At 55.8% G+C, this 23,386-nt stretch overlaps 1 protein-coding gene across 1 annotated transcript in view; it reads right to left on the bottom strand.

Moving 5' to 3' along the window:
* Positions 1 to 7,041: 7,041 nt before the first annotated feature.
* ROR2 (ROR family WNT receptor 2) overlaps positions 7,042 to 23,386 on the bottom strand; it is a 212,492-nt gene continuing 196,147 nt past the window's right edge. Inside the window, exons 5-9 of the mRNA XM_087822522.1 lie at positions 18,717 to 18,844; positions 14,942 to 15,256; positions 13,690 to 13,935; positions 10,796 to 10,998; positions 7,042 to 9,557 (exon numbers count right to left, since the gene is read on the bottom strand). Coding sequence (XP_087678648.1) covers positions 8,112 to 9,557; positions 10,796 to 10,998; positions 13,690 to 13,935; positions 14,942 to 15,256; positions 18,717 to 18,844 — 2,338 coding nt within the window. The 3' untranslated portion in view covers positions 7,042 to 8,111. The remainder of the gene's footprint in view (positions 9,558 to 10,795; positions 10,999 to 13,689; positions 13,936 to 14,941; positions 15,257 to 18,716; positions 18,845 to 23,386) is intronic.

Genomic DNA, 23,386 nt, shown 5'->3' with positions numbered 1-23,386 from the left:
TGGGAGCAGAACCGCCTCCCTGCGGTGCGGTGAGAGCGGGGCAGATGATGCAGCCCCAGAGGTTTCTGTCTTAGAAACGCATCCGTCTCACCGATTTCATCAGCTTCCTGGTGAAAATGGTATAGATATGAATCTTGGATCCAGGGTCAGACTATACCTAGCAGGAAAGGAAAGAAAGAAAGAAAAAATTTTAAAGAAACGTCTTATTTAACCTCAATGTAGTTTAATTTCTCCACAAGAGAGAGGAAATTAAAGGACCTGATGTGTGTTCTGTGAGCATTTTATCCAGGTGGCTCTGAGCCACTGGTGTAAAAAACAACCAACACACGAAACACATCTATTCATTTTTGTTCCCAAAGAGGTGAGTGGCACCTACAGGCGGCAGGGGGATGTAGATGCCAGTAGGCGATGCTTTCTGGGCTCCTGAGAGCCATCCTTCCTTCGGCGCGTGGGGGCGCCAGGCTTCCCTGGGCTTGGACCTGCACTTCAGGCTCCAAGTCGCCCTCTACCAGTGACCTGTTGACTGTGAAAAGCTTTCTCAAGGGTCCCAGTTGGGTTGAACAGAAAACCAAGACGAGGGCAGCCGCGTCCCACCCGCTGTAGCTGACAGTCACAAGCTCTTACAGTCGCCAACGTGTGAAAGAGAGAGAGAAACTTTCCTGGGCATAGTTGCTGCAAAACTTCCCTCCTTCTCTGATGTGGGCAGTGAACCGGTGCAGCGGGGGCGTGGCAGGTCACACGCAGTGTGGGACAGTCACCGGGGACAGTGGCAGCCCAGGCCCCGGTGAGTCTGATGTCCTCACTAGGTGAGGAATCAAGGAAGACACTCCTTACTCCCCTTTACTGCCAGGGATGGTGGAGGAGAGCCCGTGACAGGCCTCCTGGGGGTTATCAAGGCTGCTTTGCTGTCAACTAGGAGACTGATCGCTGGGACAGCGGAGACCCACACAGCCACACAGCCACACAGCCACACAGCCACAGCCACAGCCACACAGCCACACAGCCACAGCCACACAGCCACAGCCACAGCCACACAGCCACACAGCCACACAGCCACAGCCACACAGCCACAGCCACACAGCCACAGCCACACAGCCACACAGCCACACAGCCACACAGCCACACAGCCACAGCCACACAGCCACACAGCCACAGCCACAGCCACAGCCACACAGCCACACAGCCACAGCCACACAGCCACAGCCACACAGCCACAGCCACACAGCCACACAGCCACACAGCCACAGCCACACAGCCACAGCCACAGCCACACAGCCACACAGCCACAGCCACACAGCCACAGCCACAGCCACACAGCCACACAGCCACACAGCCACACAGCCACACAGCCACAGCCACACAGCCACACAGCCACACAGCCACAGCCACACAGCCACACAGCCACACAGCCACAGCCACACAGCCGGCCCAGGAAAAGCGCTGGTCCGCCCCCAGCTCGTCACGCTCGCTCCTGACTCGTTCCTTCAGTTTCCAGGGGATGCTTCCTGGTCCCTCTGCTGCTCACGCCTGGGAGCTGTGCTTTATCCATTTACCTCTCATGCTTGGTGTGTAAACATCTCTGAGCACTGCGGCCTGCAGCCCTACTGTGCTGACAGTCGCAGCGACCCTCTCCCTTTGCTTGTGCTTTGAGGTCAATCTTCACTTCACTCTGCTCCCTGAGCGCGGAGGGCCGGGGAGGGCTGGGGGGGCCTGGGGGAGGGCTGGGGGGCCTGGGGGAGGACTGGGGAGGGCTGGGGGGCCTGGGGGAGGACTGGGGAGGGCTGGGGGGCCTGGGGGAGGGCTGGGGGGACCTGGGGGGGCCTGGGAGAAGGCTGGGGGAAGGCTGGGGAGGACTGGGGGAGGGCTGGGGGAGGGCTGGGGGGTCTGGGGGAGGGCTAGAGGGCCTGGGGGAGGGCTGGGGGGGCCTGGGAGAAGGCTGGGGGAGGGCTGGGGGGGCCTGGGAGAAGGCTGGGGGAGGGCTGGGAGGGCCTGGGGGAAGGCTGGGGGAAGGCTGGGGAGGGCCTCTGCAGGAGCACGGGGAGCCATGGCTGTGTGTGGGCTCATCTCTGCCAGAATGCCCACAGTCCACATGATCCCATTTTGTCCCATATGTACTGACATTCTACTTTTAAATCAGACTGAAGGCTAATACAGAGGTTTCCCCTCGCGTGGAGAGGTCACCTTGAGAATCTCAATGCTTTCATTTCGTGGCAGGTATCCTAAGTGTGTTTTCAACAATGCAATTGTGCATTTGAATTCCTGCAGGGCCAGGAAGCCCGCCTGTGACAGGTTTTTACCTGGCTGGGGTTTCTGGTGAACGTGAGGCCTTGCTCTCCCAGTTTCCATCTGTAGGCACAGATATTGTGAGAAGGCAACTGTGTCAGTTAGAGGAAAGCAAATGGGTATCAGAAAAGACATGACTGTAGGGGCAAATAAGAGTGGACATGGAGAAAAAGGGGGCTGCACAGAGCACACTGGCTTAATAAGAAAGTGACAGCGGCCGTGTGTCCACATGCCAGGCATGGCGGCAGGTCTGAGGGGGCCCAGGAATGTTCACTGCAACATTCTAGAGCCAACGTTTAGAAATAGGTCAGAACTCAGAAACTCCAGAGGGGGAGAGTCTCACTTACCAGAGATTCGCCATGATGGTGTGAACGTGTGTGTGTGTGTGGCTCTTAGAGGCTCAAGGCAGATGGGAGGGGGGAGGAAGGAAGAGGGGGGTGGGGAGGGAGACCTTGAGCTAGGAAATTTGGGAAAGGAATTTTAGGAAATCTTCTTGCTGCTTCTCCTGGATCCCGCCTCATCCTTTCTCTTGACTCTCCCCCAGTTTTCTGGAACACATCCTGAAGTGACTTCTTACAAAGTGTGAGGTAAGCGTCTGGGCCCTCATACCGCTGGTCCAGACACTTGTCTGAGCAGAGAAGTGTTTCAGCACCTTCCGGATGACCACACTGGGCGTCACAGGGGAGGGGCCTCATCTTCACCCTGCTGTCTCCAGTGATTCTGTCCTGGGTCCTCACTTAAACCCTGCCCAGAAGAGCCCCAGCCTAGAGGTCACCCCAGCCCCCACATACTCTATGCTGGGGACACAACAGTGAATAAAAGAGGGACAGCCCTGCCCTGAAGGCTTTATTGCCCCAACCCTGTGAACCACCTTTGCAGTGGGGTCCAACCTACCACCTGTGGTGCTCACTCAAGGGGCACTTGGGACACATGCTTTTCTGTTGATTTATATTTACATTATTTATATTTACATTATTTATATTATTTACATTATTTATATTATTTATATTATTTATGCCCCCCCCCCCCCGCCCGCCTTGTTAAATTGGTGCTTGAAGCAGCTGTCCTGCCCTTTTTCTGGCTGTGAACTAAAATTATTTTTCAGGAGAGAAGTACATAAGGGTCTTAGTGAATTAATTAGAATTCATCTTCTCGTGGCTTCTAGTGGCTTTTCGCAGAGTTGCATCACGTGTGGTTGGAGACCCAGGGACTGAGGAGGCTGGGACCAGCGCCCAGTACCCAGCGCCCAGCACCCAGTACCCAGCACCCAGCACCCGTGCCAGCGGCTCCCGCTCTGCCTGGAGGACGCCAGGTTCCTGCCTGCACAGCTGACCACATGGGGTAAGACGGGCTTCTTGTCCGCATAGAAATCGATGCTCACCACCGGTTTCTTTCTTCTTTCTCCGTGATCCTGCAACCGTCAACCCCGAGGCCTGGAATTCACACCGCTGAGGGATGCATCGCTTTCAGCAGCGAGAGGGATCTCCCAGGTCTGTGCCCTTCTCTTTCATAAGCGAACTGTCCAGTGAAGGCTTTGCTGGCAGGTTTGAGTTTCCAGTTAGAGGCTGAAAGGCCACCCCTGGCAACCAGGAAAGTTTGCAGACAAACTTTTTAGGATGATTCTCGGTCGTGGGAATTTTCAGAGGCACATTTGGTGACTTAACTGGCCCACTGCTGCCCAGGGCTCCCTGCTGCGCCTGGGCCTGGTGGAGGGTCTGCTGCTCCTGCCGGACCCCTGCGGACACCCAGCAGGCTGCACCAGCCTCCATCGCCAGGTTTCCAACAACTTCTCCTGGGAGAACAACTTCAGTCTGGAGAGAAGCTCACTGTGATGCTGTGGCCCGATGAGCAGTACTGTCTGCATCTGGGACAGAGCATTTCCCCCACCATTAAACCCGCCAGTGCTACTAAATCCATGATTAAACCCGCCAGTGCTACTAAATCCCACGATTAAACCCGCCAGTGCTACTAAATCCACGATTAAACCCGCCAGTGCTACTAAATCCACGATTAAACCCGCCAGTGCTACTAAATCCACGATTAAACCCGCCAGTGCTACTAAATCCCACGATTAAACCCACCAGTGCTACTAAATCCACGATTAACACTTCAGACTGGGAAAGTGAGTGAACAGGACAAATTGTGAAAAAACAATACTAACGAGTTAACATGTTGACTTGCCCTCTTTTAAAAAACATGCATTGGAGCTGAGCCGAGGGTTCCCAGTCCCCTCCACGCACAGCTTCCTCCCTCCTGCGCCTGCCCGGCACTGCCTGGCCCGGGTCTCAGGGACAGTGGCCCTTCGACGCATCACTGCAGGGCACACAGCAGAGCCCGTGGCGGTGGGGCTGGGGGCACTACCTGCCACCTTACCTGCCCTCACTCACCACAGAGCCACCCAGGGATTCCTCCTGAAGGCCAGCTCCACCCACTGAAAAAGATCCCCAAGATGCAGGACGCCGTGAACAAGCTGGGCAGGAACCGTCTGTAGCTTCCACGCAGGCGGAATGAGGTGACATGAGTGTGGGTGGGCGTGTTTACTTACGTGCAGGAATACACCAGGAAGGCCCATCAACTCCCAAACAGTCGCGCTCGGAGGGAGCGGGATGTGAGCAGAGGCGGCAGAGGGACCTCCCGCCGCGGCTTTGAACTGCAGGGTGGACGTGCTGGCTGTTCAGTAACCTGGCACACGGAGCGGCACAGTGGTGGGACCCGGCACCATCAACGCGCTCGCCTGCCAGGGCTCGCGTCCTCTGGGCCGTGTCAGCAGCCTAAACCCAGCCTTTCTCCTGAACACAGCACTGCTCTTCCAAGAGCCGATACTGAGCGCTCAGTACCAGCGAGAAACAGTCTCCCCCACACGGGACTGCAGGACAGGGCAGCAAAGTGGGTGGGGGACGGAGGACTGACCTGGGAGGCCACAGGGAAGGACATTTGCCTCTACACAGCCTTTTAAAATATATATATCTTATATTGATTTCAGAGAGAGGAAGGGAGAGAGAGAAACATCAATGATGAGAGTCACTGATTGGCTGCCTCCTGCACGCCCCCAACTGGGGATCGAGCCCACAACCCGGGCCTGTGCCCTGACCGCCCGGGAATCAAACCACGATCGCCTGGATCTCAACCGTTGAGCCACACCAGCTGGGCATTGACACAACCTTCTTAAAAGTTCATCTCAAATTAAGATTTCAAATGTTCCCACAAGAAACTCACACAACGGTCTGTGCACCGTTTCCAACGTGGCTGGAGAAGCACACTGTCCGGGAGCAGCTAACGCGAACAGCTGACACGTGGACGTGAGTCCAGGGTGGTTCCCTGCTGAGAGGGCCAAGAGGTTTTTCCTGATTCAGTGGGAAGCTGTATACACTGTAGTGTTTAGTCAAAACCCTAAAATTAGCCCGGGGTCAGCCATTGCTCCCGGTGCTGTCCGCCGGGGAACGTGAGGCAGGCGCGGGGCTGTGGCCTCACCCGGCTTCATTAAACCACAACTGGAGTGAGCTGCTCAGCAGCCTGGAAACCGCCGTCTCGCGGAGGGACAGGGACGGGCCTGCTACTGGGCGGGCCACAGGGCGGGGGCCCCGGGTCACCACTCAGCACATCTGCTCTGCAACTTCCCAACTCGTTAGTTACTTTTGTTCAATTGCACCAATTTAAAAGCTCCACTTCCCTCAAGCTGCATCGAGATTTTGCAATTAGAGTGAGTGGTAGCAAACAAATGCTATATTGAGCCAAAAAACCAAAAATCCCCACATTAATCTTCCCCTGCTCACCAGCCACCCTCCCAACACCGTCCTGCAGTCGTCTCCGCCTGCTCTGCTGTCTGCCTGGGGCGGGGTGGCCTCCCAGGCTGCTCGCAGCGAGTGCCCAAGGGCTGCTTCCCATTTCTTAATCTCAGGTCTCAACTGAACAGTTAATCCACCAGGTGGACTTTACAGAGAAGTTCCTCGTTCAGGTGAATGGAAGTGAGTAGTAGCTGCATTGAACCTTGCGCCCCCACACACACAGTTGGGCTCACCTACCAGGCAGGGCTGGGGCTCCCAGTCCTCGCCCCATCGCCTCATTTCCCTCCTGGTAGGGGAGAGTCCGCCCGGTCTGAGGGCACTCGGACACTTCATTTCATCCCGTGGGGGGGCTCCGTCCCGAGCAGCATGGTGCTAACTAAAGCAGTGGGCAGGCGTGCAGGATACACCTGCATCAGCATGGTCCGATGCTGGACTGCTGGACCAAGGGATGCTGTGCTCAGTGGGTGTCAGCGGGCCCCCTGACCACAGCATCAGCACCCTCTGGGCACCTGTTAGAAATGCACTTCTTTGGCCCCACCCAGTCGGCCTGGGAGCAGGGCAGGAACTGCCCAACTGTGGAAAGCAAATCCCTCCAGAGTCCACCTAGACCCCGGGTTGTGGACCCACTTCAGTGACCACGGAAAGGCCCCAGGCCACATTGGGGCAGGGCCGGGCCCTGGGCAGAAGCTTCCCCAGGCCTCACCCAGGTGTGGCTGCCACAGCGCCCCTCCTCTACCCCCCCAGGGGACCCTGGCCCAGGTGTACTGTGGCTCAGCTGGCCCCACCGCAGGGGGTGCAGGCAGGGGGTGAAGGAGACCCGTTCCCCTCATGGCCTCCCCCCAGCACTGCTTCAGGGCCCTGGTTAGGACCAGGCTCCAGGTCTAAAAAGGGGTCCTGGGGCCTCAGGAGGGGAGAGGTTTAAAACCAAAGACCTACTTCACGTCATCAGCAATTAATTCACCAGAGACCTTAACAGAGAAAGCAATGGAGCTTGTTTCCATCATTTATTTACAACGAACATCCACATTCACATGAAGTCACGGTCCTGGGCCAGCCCCCAAGGCTGCAAAGGGCTCAGCAGACAGGCACTGGGGGGCATCTCCCTCGCCCGCACCACCGACGCCTGACATCCTCACAGCCAGTGGAGAGCTGAGCCCGCATGGCTGGGCTTCACTGGATACACAGTGTGGGAGTCCCACGTGTAGCTGTCCCGTGTCCGCATGGTGTGCCCCTGACCTCCTCACGGGAGCTCTGAAATGAACGGACCTCTCTTACCTCAGTACAAACACAGCAACCAACGTACAATCAGGCGGCATCCCAGGTGGGTAAGGTAAACAGTTAAATTACTAAGTCATTACTTTAAGCTCAAAATACTTCAATGAAAATCGCATATAAAAACCACATAAATTACATTTAAGGTCTGTACATGATTCCAAGAAAACAAACAATACTGTGCTCTGTACAATATCGCTTCCTTTGTAACATTCCAAGCCCAGGAGCACTTTCCCTCGGATGCCAAGAAAGTGGGCAAAACACACATGCAGGATGATTAAAATCATTTCACAAAATACAAAATCGTGTTGGTTCTTTTAAGGCACATTTTGTTTTAAAATGGGACTCCCATTTCAGAAGCCCCCTTCTCACCAGGCCCTGGCAGGTGGCAGCGTCCTGCTCTCGCTAATCTTTGCTGGCAGCCCCTTGATCTGCAACCAGCAGCCAGGCGCTGGAATCGAGCAGCCACGTCCACCCTGCTGCCTGGCGCAGGCCTGCCGTCCCAATGTTTTGCAATATTGGATCCACATGCAACACGGTGGGAAGACACCGCCCACTTTCCTTCAAAGCACAGGCAATGCTCACTACCCAGCCTCCTCCAGGAAAATGCAGGCGACGTTGGGGTCACCGTTCATCAGGCACCACTGGCTTAAAGACCAACGGCAAGGACGGCTGAGGAGCAAGGCTTCATGTGGTCAGGTAGCCGGCCAGCCCCCGAGTGCCTGGGGCTCATCTCTAAGTCTCCCCCGAGCACCCTCAGCCCCGAACCCCTCAGGCTTCCAGCTGTGCATCGGCTTCTTCCATCTGCAGGGTGTCATTGTCCCCCAGCAGCTCGGTCTCTGGGACGGAGCCCTCCTCCTCCTCCTCGGCTTCCTGCACGGGACTCTGGGCCGCATCCTCAGGGGCGTTCGGCGCATCCTCGGTGCCCTCCGACAGCAGGGCTGCCCTGTCTGCCACGGACGTGCTGGAGGGTGCAGTGGTGACATACCCCGTGCTGGTGGAGCCACTGCCGCTGTGGTGGGAGCCGGGCTTGGGCGCCATCTGGGCAGGCACCTGCTGCGGGGCCATCTGCATGGGAATCTGGACAGGGTAAAAGTTGGGCAGGTAGGCCCCGTAGGCAGGCACGGGCTGGTAGCCGTTGACAGGGATGTAGAGCTGCGGGGGGGGCACCAGGGGTCGGATCTGGCCCTTCATAGGGATGAACTGTGGCTGCGGGAAAGGCTGGGCCTTGGGCTTGGGGCCCCCGTAGCGGGCATTGCTGACGTTGCTGACAGGGCTGGTGCTCAGGGAGCTGGTCTGCGTGGCGTTGCTGGCCCCCGAGGTCTGGGCAGAGCTGGTGTAGGCAGATGGGGCGCCCCAGGCCCGGAGCCGGCCATGGATCTCCTTGAAGCGGGGCCGGCGGCCGGGGGCCTCATGCCAGCACTCGAGCATCAGGGCGTACACCCAGGCCGGGCAGTCCTCGGGGCAGGGCAGCACCTGCCGGCTGCGCACCAGCTCCACCACGTCCTGGTTGGAGTGCCCGCAGTAGGGCTGCAGGCCGTAGCTGAACACCTCCCAGAGGACCACGCCGTAGGACCAGATGTCCGAGTCCACGGAGAACTTGCCGTAGGCGATGGCCTCGGGCGACATCCAGCGGATGGGCAGCAGCGAGCTCCCCGTCAGCTTGTAGTAGTCGGCCGAGTACACTTCGCGGAACAGCCCCAGGTCAGAGATCTTCACGCTCAGCTTGTCGTACACGAGCACGTTGCGGGTGGCCAGGTCCTTGTGGACCACATGGTGGCTGGACAGATACTCCATGCCCGAGGCAATCTGCGCCGCCACGTGCACGAAGTCGGGGGGCTCCAGGGCCGACCTCACGGTCCGGCCATCGTCCGTGCTGCCCACGTCAGAGTGCGGCGAGCGGGTCACCAGGAACTCGTGCAGGTCTCCGTGTGAGCAGTAGCCGAAGACCATGCTGAGGGGCTGGTCCTTGGTCACCACGCCCAGCAGGCAGACGATGTTGGGGTGCTGCAGACGCGCCCGCAGCAGGGCCTCGTGCCGGAACTCCTCCCGGAGGGGACCCTCGGCTTTGTCCTTCAGCGTTTTGATGGCCACGGCCTGGGTCGGCTCCCCCGGGGCAGGGCCGAACAGGTGGCCTTTGTAGACCTTCCCGAAGCGGTCCTCCCCGAGCTCCTCCATGAACCTCACCGTGGACAGGCTGATCTCCTTGAGCTTGGCCTGCCAAGAAGAAAGGCCCGGTGAAACACTCCTGCCGCTACCGCTCGGGAAGAAAGACCGGGGAGCGCTGCGGGCTCGGGGGAGGGACGGCTCTGCTGCCCTGGCCTGGCAGAGGACCTGCTGGCCTGCCTGTCCCGCAAGGCCTGCCCCCACACTGCGCTCTGCTTTCAACCGCACCCTCTCATCATGAGCTTCCTGAAACCTTCAACGGGTCCTAACCAGGTGGCAAATTATGTCCAAGTACAGCTGGGCCCCACGGCAGAGTGCGCGCACACCTACTCACACACCACCCAGCCGAGCGCCAGCTGCGCCCCCAGCCCAGGGCCTGTCCTCGCCCCAGTGTGTTCCCAAGGAGGTCCAGCCACCAGCGCTCAGCACAGGGAGGCCCACGGCTACCTCTCTAGAACCCAGGCTGTGCACCCCATGACTGCTCTCACTTTCCGAGCCCAGGCCAGCTGTTCTCCTGTTGCCCCTCACTGGCCTTCTCGCTGCCTCCTCTTAATTAGATTCTCGATTACATGGTCCTTGATGGAAGAACCACATGGGTGAAATCGGTGCGAACTGCAGAGCTCAGCTTCCCTGGTTCTCACCCCCGTCTGTGTGTCCAGCCCCCATGCTTCCGGGAGCTTCCCTGACCCCAGGGGGCTCTGTGTCCCCTTGCGGTCCAGCCACCCCACGCCTACCCCCGAACACTGAGTGACTCCCATAGACGGAGCTGAAGGTGTCCACTCTTCCCCTTCACGGCCCACAAGCGAGTGACTCTTGGCCAACAGCTTGTGAGGTGAACGCCCCTTCACATGCTGAGCGGCTGTGACAGACGTTCTCTGTGTTCTCACCATCCTGACAAGCCCTAGGGTGGGGGGCTGCCCCCCACTTCCTCTACAAGACTGTTTGCTCTATCCGTCCCTGAAAATCACAACAAAGCAAAACCAACCACACCTCAAACTGAGCTGAAAACAGGCCCAGCCCCTTAAAAATGCCATACTGAACCTCAGGTGGTGGGGACCAGCGAGCCCTTTACTGGCCTGCCGCCCCCCGGCCCCCAGGGCTGAAGCATCACAAAGCGAGGGGGGCTCAGCGGGGGTCCCACCCCTGGGATGCTGAACTCTAACATCCTACCATGTATTTTCCGAGGACACAAACGTGCTGACACGTCTCAGAGGAGAAACAATGAACGAAAGACAGTTTAAGAGAGTTGTGTGCTGTGCCTGTGGCAGGCGGAGGGGGAGCGGGGAGACCTGCTTGTGCTGGCCGATGAGGGGCATCTCCACGTCCTGGCTGGGCGACGCCACCAGCTGCCGGCGCGGGGGCGCGGAGGCCGAGGCCTTCTGCCTGTTGCGGCACACGCACACGAGGAAGAAGAGGCAGGCGATGACCAGGGGGATGGCGATGCTCGGCACCAGGATGTACAGGATCCCCATCCTACTGCCATCTCGGGGGCCTGTGGACAGCAAGGCCCCTGTGAGCTCCAGAAACACCGCCTCCCGCCCCGCCCACGGTACTCAAGCACACCTGGGCACTCGGCCAGCGGCGCACCCCACCTGGGAAGAGGGGCCCGCACAGACGCACCCTGCCCGCGGTGGGCCCGTGAGCCCCCAGAGCTGCCCGGGGCCGACCACAGTGCAGAGCAGTGGGCTCCGAGGGCCGGCGCTCGCCCGCACCGCCGGGTTTCACCTCTGCGGCCCCTGATGAAGCCCGTCTGGCCCTTGTCCTCGGAGAGGGAAACTAGGTGCTGGGGTCAGAAACGACCCTGTTCTTCATGCCATATTTTAGGGCCGTCCACAGTTTTGTATGTTAACATATTCTTTTAGGATAATGATCACAGGAGCATTTGATTTGAAGCGCGGTGAGGGCCTGCAGAGCAGCAGCAGGGGACCAGCACCTGGAAGGCGGTGGGCGAGAGGGGCGCACAGAGGGAAGCCTGCGGCCGGGCGCGCCGTCTCCCCACAGGACCGGCAGGCGCCGTGGCCCCGGGCAGCAGTGCTGGCCCCGAGCAGAGCTGGGGGCTCCGGGGGCAGAAAGGGCGCTTCCCCACCCCCAGCAGCTTTCTCCCTCACCCTGTGAAAAGCACACGGGACTAGGGGGTAACGAGCTCTCCATCTGAAAGGTGACAAGTGATTTCTGGTAACACGGTCTCTGAAAGACCGAATTCACTTCTGAAAATGAACACTATTGCCACCTCGGTAAAAAACAACACTGTCCCAAACCCAGCCTGGCCTCCTGGCACCAAAATAAAATAAAGCAACACCACAGACTCTCCCGGCCCTGCCCGGGGGCAGATGTTCTAGAAGCCTCGGGGCAGTGCAGCCTCAGTTTTCATTATGAGGGGTGGGGGAGAACCCACGCCAAGGCCAAGTCAGAGGTGTGAGCCGAGCCCTCCAAACACTTGTACGGCCATTTACTTATCGTTATCTTTTAACATCACAACCAGAGCACATGCTTATTAACAACTGTAGCGTTAGGACAGTGACTGTTCCTAACAGCCCACCTCACCAGGGGCTGTGCCGCTGCCGACGGGCTGCTGCCCACCTGGTGTTCTATGCGTGCTCTACGTGGAACATGGGGTTACAACAGTCAACTCTTGTGACGCACAGACCGGCAGTTTCATACTTTTTAAAATAGAAGTTTGAATAGAATTCATTTTGAATAGGATGCTATCGTCCGCACCCCTGCTTCTGGTCTGGGGCAGAATAATCGCCCTCAGACGTAGCACAGGACAGACAGCTCTAGGGGCTCCTCGGTGGCCGTGCACCACCCACGGTATCGTCCAAACCCCTACCGGGAAACAGCTGGTCTGTTTCTTATTAGCTATTAAAAGTGATTCTGAAATAAACATCCTTGCATTTCTGCTAAGTACAAATATTTCTGCAATATAAGATTCCTGCAATCGCCAGGTCAAAAAAGTTACATTTTTTCTTCATGTTTTGATTTAGTTTTAACTACAAAGCTAATAACTGCTCATTATAAAAACATCTTATATTTCAATATTTCTGTAGGTCATGGGAAATCACTGCTAAAAGTTTGGTGCGTATTGTCCCCAAACTTTACCCAGAAATATAGGGCTTGTGTGTGTGTGTGTGTGTGTGAGAGAGAGAGAGTGCACACACACACACCGCTTTCGTTTTTTTGTTTTTTTTTTGTAAAAAGAAAGGAGGGAGGGAGGGGAGATATAATACAGCTAATGCCTACAACTTGCTTCTTTCCCTTCACAGGACCTCATGACCATCCTTGTAGGAAATTTTTCAAACCACTGTAGTATTCCATAGAGTAGCTATACTATCATCTAACTCCTGCCATTTCCACTTTTAAAATTGATTCCTGCAATGAACACGCTCTTGAAGCGTGTGCGTGGACGGCTGGGTGAGCGGGAGCGCCGAGGTGGGGACAGGGCGCAGGCCTGCCGGTGCTGGCCGTGAGGCCGCGGGCCAGGCCGCTGCCGGGCGCCCAGGCGGCGCTGAGCCCGCCGCGCTTCACCCAGCCCCTCAGTCTCTCCCAGGGGCTTCCCACCAACCCCTACCCCAGGCGCCGAGATGGAGGCTCGCAAGGCAGCCCAGTCTCAGGCCGGCGGCCACGGCAGCTGGTGGGACGTACATACTGGAAGAAGGATAATAATGTTTGTAAAGTCCGCAACCACTCCCGACAAGCCCTTCCAGTCATAATTTAATAGAGAAATTGCAGGGACAGTGGTGAGAGACTTAAGCTCTATTTTCCCTCCCTCTGCCGAGTGCACGTGGGGAAGCTGAGCCGAGTGGGAGGCGGGCGGAGGCACAGGCGGAGCTGCCGTCGCCGTGATGGGGCACGTGGATTAACACGGGGAATGTCAGGTGACAATGTTAACGGAGAAGCAAGATGCAAACTGAATATCCCAGGACCAGGCACAGGAAAAGGGCTGGCAGAATGCAAACAGAATGAGGCAATTAGGGGTGATTTGCACTTTTCTATAATTTAAAATGTCATATAATGACAAGATATTACTTTTATAACCAACAATAGTTTTATTTAAAATAAATGTCATGATGGTGGGATGGGTGGCACCCAAGCCAACAGCCTCCCGGTCCATGTCACCACCAACTGCCTTCAGCAGCCACCACTTAGAGAGAGAGAGAGAGAGAGAGCGGGGGGGGGCACTCACTACAGGAGGGCACGTCGCACAGCTCCATGGGCACGTGTTTATTCTTTGTGAAGCACCAGGGGCCTTCCATCTGCCCCCCGGGGTTCCGGCAGTAGGCGTGCCCCCCTCCGAGCTCAGGGAAGTCTGCGCTGGTCAGGTGGTGGCTGTGGGGGTGCTGCAGGGCCCACGGCTGGCACTGGTGCCCCGACTTAGTGGTGCTCGCTGTCCCCCTGTAATCCGTGCCCGAGCCGTTGTAGCACTGATGGTCTAAGAGACGAGACATGTTAGGAGGCCCGATGCAAGCGAGGGCGGCCTCTGCGGGCAGCACACCCTTCCCAGCTCCTCTAGAAAGGAGAGCGAACCGCTTTGCCTGCATGTACTCAGACTGGAGTCTCCAAAAGACCAGAGGACTCTACATCCCTCTAAGAAAAGCAGCATTAAAAATAATTATTTGATAAAGTCCCAAAGTCACTAATGAAATTGGGGTGCATCAGGGGCATCAAAGGGGAAGTGATTCCATGATCCTGAAACCACCTTAGGGACCCAGCAGGCACCCCCATTCCAGAACAAGGCGCTCAGCCCCAGCCTCACGTTCACCGGCTCTGGAAGCAAAACCAAACTGAGCCGGGGGGAGCCAGCACCAGCCTGCCGCACCTCAGCCGCCCGCCACTCCGCCTCGAGGGGGCCGTGCTCCCTGAGCCAGGCCCGGGTGTTGAGCGGTTACAGTGCTACCCACATCTGGACACTGTTCTGAGGCTTCTAAACATTAACTCATTTACTCTTCATTCCACCTCCGAGGCCGGCAGTCGAGGAAACGGCATTTAAGCTGCTTGTCCGAGGTCATGTGGAGAAAGCCCTGTGGCAGGATTCGGAGAGCACGGTGGGCAGGCGACCAGGCTCCCAGCACCTTGGGGACCCCTTGGCTAAGGAACAGTGTGGAGCTTCCCGGGGTGCCCTGGAGGAGGGCCCGCCTGGTCAGCGAGGACAGGTGCCTGTGGTCACAAGGCGGGTCTGGAGGCTTGCCTGCTCCCCGATGCCCCACAGCTCTGTGGCCGGCAGGTGGCTCCACCTCAGGGAATGAAGTCTGAGGCGCAGGGCGGCGGGGCGACTCACCTGTGCCCCCCAGCGGGGGCCAGCGGGTGTGGCGGGAGCTGTGACCGGCAGCCCCGCCCTCTGCCCTGAGCCCTCCTGCAGCTCTGCTGGAATAGGGGCCCTGCACCTGACCTGCAGTGACTGAGGGCCCGTGTGCGGGGCGGGGACCCCGGGCACTCACAGCGGCCCAGCCGCTCCGCGGGGATGCCGATGCGCATGCAGTTGGCGGCGTCGGGGCTGTCGGGCATGGGCAGTGCCTCGCACTTGGGCAGCTGCAGCCGCATGAGGATGAGGGGGTTGGAGCGGGCGATGCTGTACTCCTGGCGGCACAGGTCGCTCTCCAGCACCTCGCACTCGTCGCGGCACAGCTCGCGCGGCTTGGGCACCCGTGACCGTGCGTCGCACAGCGGGAACACGAAGTGGCAGAAGGACGGGATGGCAAACTGGGAGCACTGGTCCGACAGGTGCGTGGACGTGCCGATCATGGTGAAGGCCGCTGCGGAGGAGCGAGACTGTGGTTAGGGCCCGCCCGCCCCTGCCCCCCTTATCTTCCCGGCCCAGGCGCTCACAGGAGCTGGGCCCCAGGCCGCCGTCATCGGCCCTGACTGGACCCAGACGTAGAAGGCCCTAGGCTTCGCTTACAAACATCAAGGCGGAACAAGGCGAAGGAAAACTGGGCCCGTGGCACCACCTGCTAGATGCTCCTCGCATGGCGGGAGGGCCCCCTTTCAGACCCAAAGGCACTTCCTCCGGCCCGACAGGAACCTGGGGCTCTGCGAGCACAGGGCAGCCGGAGAAGCCGTGGGCTGGGCGGCTCCCACCGGGAGACTGGTGAAGAGGCACAAGGATGAGGCCTCGCTCTCGACGCCCCGGGGCCTGCGGGCAGGTCACAGCAGCCTGCGGAGGCCGCAGCCAGGACAGAGGAGGGAGGCGAGTGTGCCAAACACACGGAGAGCCAGCCCGGGCCATGCACTGGCAGGACTCAGAGGACAGGGAGTGGCAGAGGAAAGGGGTGCCGAGGGCGGTGGGTGCCGGGTAGAGAGCTGAGGAACTGGGAGGTGGGGAAAGGGGGGCTTGCATGGGGGGCTGTGGTAAAGGAGAAGCGGAGAAGCAGCCCTAGCAGGAGGGCTGAGCCAGGTGTGCAGTCTTGCTTTTTAGGGGCAAGCTGCCCCCAGATGGAGTGTGTTGGGAATGAACCGCCCAGAGGAAGAACCTGACACCGGGTATGGAGAAACGAAGGGGCGGGGGGAAGGCTGTCGCAGTGGGGCTCGGCCAGAAGGCCCAGCCACTCTGACCTGGGAAGGACCTGCTTAGGAGGATTTGATCTTGGACAGCTAAAGAAAGAGGCGCTTCCCCTACGCACCCTGCAGCGCGGTTGGAATTTAGTCCCTGGGGCGCCCCAGCTCCACCCACTTGTAGTGCCCCTTCTGCCAGCAGGCGGGGCTGCTGGTCCGACATCCCAGGAGCCAGTCCAGCCAGGGCCCGGTGCTGACTGCGGGAGGTGGTCCCTCGGCCCTTCCTGGGCCTGTGTCTCTATCTGAGAGTGACTTGTTGAGACCCCACAGGAGGGAAAGCCCACATGGAAGCGGTACACAGGCGAGAAGAGCGGCCCACAGGCCGTGGTGCCAGCTGTGTCCCGGTGCTGTCCCCGGCGCCTCGGCCAGGCCCCCTGTGGCCAGTGGGTCACACCATCCTTCGCCCCCACGGTCACTCCTGGCTCCTAGTGAAGTTGAGGACCAGAGGCTGGCCAAACACCGGGGCGTGAATCAGTTCCATCCCGTGCTGTGGCGCTGGCGACCGCCTGCAGGGCTGCTGCGGGTGCCGGCCCTGGCTCTCGGGCAGGAGACTGAGAGCCACGCCTGGCACTTCTGGGGTCACGGCCGACCCCCAGTCGATTTCCTCCTCCCCTCCCCTCAGGCACGTCAAGTGGGGCTTACTTCTGAGAGCGGGTTCTGGGTGCCGCGGGTGCAGCGCACCTCCTGTCCTCCCGTTGTCCAGCCCTGCACGCACCCCCAGGGCTTCCTGCGGCCCATTCGTGGGAGCCCGGAGTCCTGGGAGCCAGTGCTGACGGGCACGCTCCAGGCAACGGCACACCGACGCGGTCTCTACGCCGCGGTCTCCAGCACCTTCACATTTATTTTCTCAGAGATCCACGAATGTACAGAATCTTCATTCTAAACTTTTATCTAAAAGCTGTTATAAAATTAGTCTGACTAGAGATCCAAGTTGCTTAATTCTTTAAATAATTCCTGAAGAAATACATGAGGGACAATCTTGGGTCTTGAATCAGTGTTTGCCAATTAGTGTAGAATTAATTCTGCAGTCTGTGGCTAGCATTTTAAAAGATAAGTAAAACAGAACAGGGGGTGTTGGGTTGCTTGGTTCGTATTAAGGGTGCAACCAACTTTTTCTTTTTTTTATGTTTTTATTGATTTTTAGATGGAGAGGAAGGGAGAGGGAGAGAGAGCCAGAAACATCGATGACAGAGAAACATCAACTGGCTGCCTTCTGCATGCTCCCTACTGGGGATGGAGCCCGAAACCAGGGCATACCCCTGACCAGGAATCGAACGGGTGACCTCTTGGTGCAGGGGACTATACTCAACCACTGAGCCACGCCGGCTGGGCCCAACATTTTCTTTAATAAAATAAAACTGAAGAGAAAATTCTAAGTGCACTGTTTTTATTATGGGTGAGTGTCTCCTGTAACACATTCCGATTCTGTGAAATACGTGTGTGTGCACTAAGTCAAGATGCAAAGTACACCTTTTACTTACTGCCTGTTGGGTCAAAGGTGTGAGAAGTTCTGCTTTAAATGGTATAAAAAGCTTTTCCAGTGACAGACAGCAGGGCTTGCAAACCATTCTCACAACTGGACCAAGATGGTGCCTCCCAGGTTCTCCACATCCCACTACTGCCCTCGGGGGGCTCCGGAACGTGGGCCAGGCAGGCCCTGCCTGACCATAACCCTAGACGCCACAGACTGAGGGTAAAAGGCAAGGCCAGGGGTGACCTAACTGTAGAAGGACATTTCAGTGACACCTGCCTGGGCTTCTGCCCGCGAGCCTCATGCCTACCCTTCACAGGGCAAACTGCACCAGGCTCTCCTGGGACCCAGCATCAGGGGTGGGCGGGGATTCTCCTGGGCAGCTGAGGTCAAAACTGCCGTGGAGAGAACCCACCTAAGCTGGGAGAGCTGCCTCCGTCACAAGGCTTTCCTGCGTTCTCACAGAGTCTGGAGAAACACGAGTGCCTTTGCAGGAGAGACCGGGAGGCTTTGCAGAGCTTTCCTTTAATTCATTTTCTCGCTTCTCAAGGGATTTCTCCCAAGACGACCTTCTGTCAATGCATAAAGGTTGAAGGCCAACAATCACCCAGGGACTAACTCCTAACGAGATGGAGGAGCAGCTTCGTTCCTCAATGACCTGCTCCCTGTCTCTCAGCTCTGGGGCGTCCCCTGGGAGCCGAGGGCTGCCGCAGGGCTGGGCTCACTGCCGAGTCCCCACGCATGGCCGCCGGCCTGCAACCTCTCTCCCAAACACCCGAAACCAGGCCCGGGTACCTTTCAACCCACCCCGACTCCAAAAGGGCGCAGAGTCATGCCAGACGGAGCAAAGTCCAGTGCAGCGAGCGTGCGGGGCTGGCTGCCTGGCGGGGCAGCCCTGGGATGGGAGACCCGCGAGGCAGTGGGGACAGGACCACAGGGCTCCGACCACACGGCAGACCCAACTGAGCGTGTTAGAAGAAGAATATTCTCAACAACCCGCACTAGCTAATTTAAACATACAAATGGGAGGAACGTGTCAGGGGAAACCACGGCGGCGCTGCACCTGCTTCTACTGCGATGGGCAGGGAGCGGGCGCCGTCCAAGCTAAGAGTGGACAGAACACAAGCGCCCGTGCCGCAGGGACAGCGCCACACTGCCCACGGTCTCGCGTGGAAAGCCTGCGCTCCTACCTGTGATGCGGTTCTCGATCTCCCCCTGCATCTGCAAGGAGTCCACGTAGATGGTGCGGTTCCCGATGAAGCGAGCACAAGCGATGCCCCGGTAAGGCTGGCAGAACCCGTCCTCGTGGTCATCGTCTCTGGGAAAACACACAGTCCGTGAGTGCACCAGGAGGTGTGAGTACCCCAGTGAGATTTTCTTTTTAAATCCAGCATCTTATGATCTAGCCGTCTTCCTCCTTGGTATTTATCAAATTAATGGAGAGCTCATGTCCACACAGAAACCTGCATGGGGACTTTTATAGCAGCTTAATCCATAATCGCTAAAACTTGGAAGCATCCGAGATGCCCTTTAGTAGGTGATGGCTGCTAACCTGTGGTCCGTCCAGAGTGGAATATTACTCAACAAAGAAAAATGACATGGCAGATGCTGAAATGCGTACTGCCAAGTGAAAGAAGGCATTCCAACTACATAACATTCTGAAAAAGGCAAAACTATGGAGCCAGTGAAAGACCAACGGCTGCATCCTCAGGGTGCGTTAGTGAGTGTATACTACAGACTTTAGTTCATAACAGTGTCCATCCATTGTGAGCTGACCACACTAACCCAAGAAGTTACTCACAGGAAACGGAATGTGCAGACAAGGTGGGGCAACATGAGAGCACTTTGTACTTTATGTTCAACTTTTCTGCAAACCTAAAATCTCTCTAAAATATAAAGTCTATTAACTTGTTTAAAATCCAGCATCTTTAAGGGGGGGCAGGGGAGGCCTGGGTGTGAAGGATGGATGACGAGGGGGTCCATGTCCATGTCCATGTCCTAATACACACAGAAAGCTCAATGCTCACATGTTTCATCAAAGTCTTAAACTCCATCAGAGACATTTTTGCATGCCCCCCATATATTCCGCTGTCTGCAAGCGAGGCTCTTATGAAAATGATGATAACCCAGAAACTCTTTTACCTTTAAACTGCAGGAGAGAAATCTTTGAAATGGAGGGGACTCCAAAAAGTGTGGCTCTCACAGAGTTTTCACCAGGAGGTGTGCTTACACCACAGACATAAATTGTCATGCTACGTAGACAGCACAGACCTCATGTGTAAATAGGGGGACAGGACGGGAGGCTCCCCAAAGCACTCCCTCCCTCTTGGCCCTTGCACAAGCCCCTTAGCCTTAAATTGTTCTCTGTAGAACCTACAGGCCCTGCCTTCAGCTGACGGGGATCGTTCTAAGTACACAGTGCTTGTTCAAGTGTCCTCAAGGTGCTCCAAGGAGCCAGTGAAAGGGGCCAGGGATATCAGGCTGCCGTCTGCTGGGAGGAAAGGAAAAGGGGCCTGGGCTCGAGGACACACTTTGGACAAGTGCTCAGGCCCGTAATTAAGTCACTTGTTTTCAAGCAAATCTGCAACCTGCCCATAAGCGTAACAACAGGTGTCATTGCACCCACAGGCATTTCAACCGCCCCCAATGGAATCGTGTTGTGTCCAACTTCACCTGATGGACTTGCAGACCCTCCCGGCTCTCTCCCGAGCGTGGAATCTGCACGCGTGAGCCGTGGAGACGGAGCTGCGGAGACCTCACTGCAGCCTGCGCCTGCCTCCCCTCCATCTTCTCCGTCCCTGAAGAAAATCTCTTTCAAAGAAAACTCTCTGGAGCCAAAAATAATCTAAGTAAGCTGGCGGGTCAATAGAAAATTTCCAAAACGAAACTAAGAGAGACAAAAAGATTTACAGAAAATAAAGAGCTTCAGTGAGCTGTGGGAGAGCACAGGAGTCTAACTTACACGCAATCGAGCCCCAGGAGGAGAGGAGAGACGCAAGGAAGCAGGGAAAACAGTGTGGAGAAACAATGGTCAGATGTTTCTCCAAACCTGATTAAAAACCAGTTACACACTGACCAAGGAACGTCAGCGAAAAGCAAGGAAGGTGAATACAAAGGAGGTCGCACCGCATGGGGCCGCAGCCAAGTCCCTGGAAGCCTCGCAGGAACAGGAGCGGCCCGTGTCAGAAACAGTGCGACACGGACCGAGTGACAGCCTCAGCGCACCGGCGGAGAGAAGGGCCGCGGGCCTGGGACTCCAGACTCAGCCGAAGCGCCTTCCAGGCGGAGGGCCCATCGGCACAAAGACGGCGCGAACGCAGCCAGAATCAGCAGCACACGAGCCAGGGCTGACGGAGCGCAGGGCCGCCCGGGAAAATCCACGATTATAGTTGGAAATCTTAATACCTGTCTCTCGGCAGTGAATGGCATTAGGCAAAAAAAAAAAAAAAATTGTGAAGAAACAACAGTGGAAACAGTGACGCCCCTGAGCTACTGGACCTCCGTAAAACGGTGCTGGCCACAAGCAGCATCCGTCGCAGTGCTCACCACACAACAGCCCACAGTAAGTCTAAAAGAACTGAAACCATAATCTCTGATCACACGGAAGTAAATCAGAAATCAATAACAAAATATATTTAGAAACTTCAAATATTTGGAAATTAAATAGCATACTTCTAGATAACCTTTGGGCTCAAAAGAGAAAATACAAAGAAAATTCAATAGAATTTTAAATGGAATGTGAAAATATAAATTATAAAAAATAAAAACAGGATAGCATGCAGCTAAAACAGAAATTAGAGATAAGTTTATACTGTAAATACCTAATAGCTGTAAGTACTTAAGTTAGATAAGGTTTTACACCTTAAGAAATTAGACAAAGAATGTCAAATTAAACCTGAAGTAATTATAAGAGTTATAAGAAAATATTAATGATGAGAGCAGAAATCAATAAAATAGAGAATAGAAAGATCAATAAAGCCAAAAGTTGGTTCTTTAAAAAGTTAACAAAATTGCTAACACCTGGAAAAACCGATTAAGGAAAAGAGAAAACACATATTACCAACGCCGGGAATGCGCAAGGGGCACCACCAAAGACTGTAACAAATAGTAAAAGATAATAAATATTATGAACAAATATATGAACATATATCCAACAACTTAGAAAAAAAATGGCAAATCCTTGAAAAACACACACGTCAAAATTAGTGCTAATAGAAATAAAACCTCCGAAAAGCCCTGTATCTCTTACTTGAAGTTGTAATAAAATACCCACAATTAAAACTCTAGCTCCAAACAGAAACTGATGAATTCTGTGAAACATTTAAGGAGGAAGCATCAGCAGTTTTACACAAACTCCTTCTGAAAACGAAGGCGTAAGGGATGCCTTCCCATTCACAACCTCGATAGAAATACCTGACAAGCACGCCCTAAGAGCATTACAGACCAGCATGCCCCGACCCAACAGGCAATGTGCTCCACCGAACAGCAGCAGACTGAACTCAGCAAAATAAAGAGACATTATAAGCTGGGCGATGGACCAGGAACACAGTGGCTTCAACAGGAAAAACCAATCTCTGCAAACAGACGGCCGAGCTGAGTCTAGAGCAGCCCGGTGAGGGCCCGGTGCCACGGGAGAGGGATCGAGGCACCACGACCAGGTCGATTAAAGAAACCAGAGCACCAATGGCAGTCCCAAGACATGCACCCTGAATTTGAGGCCGCAGTTCTGTCAGGAGACGGCACCAATCTTAGGAACACACACCAGAGCACTAAGGGGCGGAGGAGTGTAATGAATGCAACGTACTCTCAAATGGTTCAGAAAAAATTAGTACAAACAGGCCCTGAGGAAATGGTAAGTCAAAGACGGGAAAATGATAAGAACTGGTAAACCGGGGTAAAGAGCATATGGGGCCACTTATTACTATTTTTGTAACTTTTCTATAGGCCTGAAGTCATTTCAAAGTCAAAAGTTAAAAAACATCCCAGTTTTGTAGAAACTGACGAAATGATTCTGAATTTATCTGCAAGTGCAAAGGTAGCCAAAGAGCTAAAACCACCACGCAAGCGCCCACGGACGGTGGGATCTGCCCCCGGCTGCAGCGCCACGGCGACGGTGCAGTTGCCCGGACTCTGTAGGAACAGAGAAGCAGGCGTGGGGAGCACCCCAGGGCAGACCCTCACGCGTCAGCTGGTTTTCAGCACAGGCACTCGGGCACTCGGGGAGGGCAGGGCCATCCACTCAAAACTGGTGCTTGAACAACTGGACATTTGTGTGGAACAAAATGAACTTAAATCCACAGCTCACACTGTACACAAACACTGCTTCTGAGACGGATCACAGACCGACACATAAACACTAAAATTATAACACGGTGGAAGCACAGGGCATCTTTACAGTACTGAGGCAGACAAAGGCAAAGATTTTAGACATGATGCATACAAGAAAAAAATGACAAATTAGACTTATCAAAGTTAAGTTTTCCTGTTCAGCAAAAGACAGCCTTGAGAAAATACAAAGGCAAACCACAGGCTGGGAGAGAACATTTTATGTATCCGACAAAGGAATTGTATACAGAATACGTAAAGACCTCCCAAAACTCAGTGAGAAAACAACACAGTAAAACGGGACAAAAGGCCTAACAAACGCTTCACAGAAGTGTAGCCTGAGAAGATGGTCCCATTTTAGTGATGGGGAAGTACATTAACCACCATGAGTCTTCACAATAGACACCAGAGTGGCTAATGTTAAATGGCCAACAACAGCAAGTGTGGGTGGGGAAGCAGAGCAGCCGGAACCCTCATCCACTGTGGGTGCCATGTAAGTTTGGGGAAGAGTTAGGCAAGTTCTTATATTCTATAT

The sequence above is a fragment of the Miniopterus natalensis genome, chromosome 12 (genome assembly GCF_054644295.1).
Source record: "Miniopterus natalensis isolate mMinNat1 chromosome 12, mMinNat1.hap1, whole genome shotgun sequence".
Classification (NCBI taxonomy): Eukaryota; Metazoa; Chordata; class Mammalia; order Chiroptera; family Miniopteridae; genus Miniopterus; species Miniopterus natalensis.
Note: the sequence above shows the minus strand (reverse complement) of the source record. Positions and strands in the feature narration are given on the sequence as shown.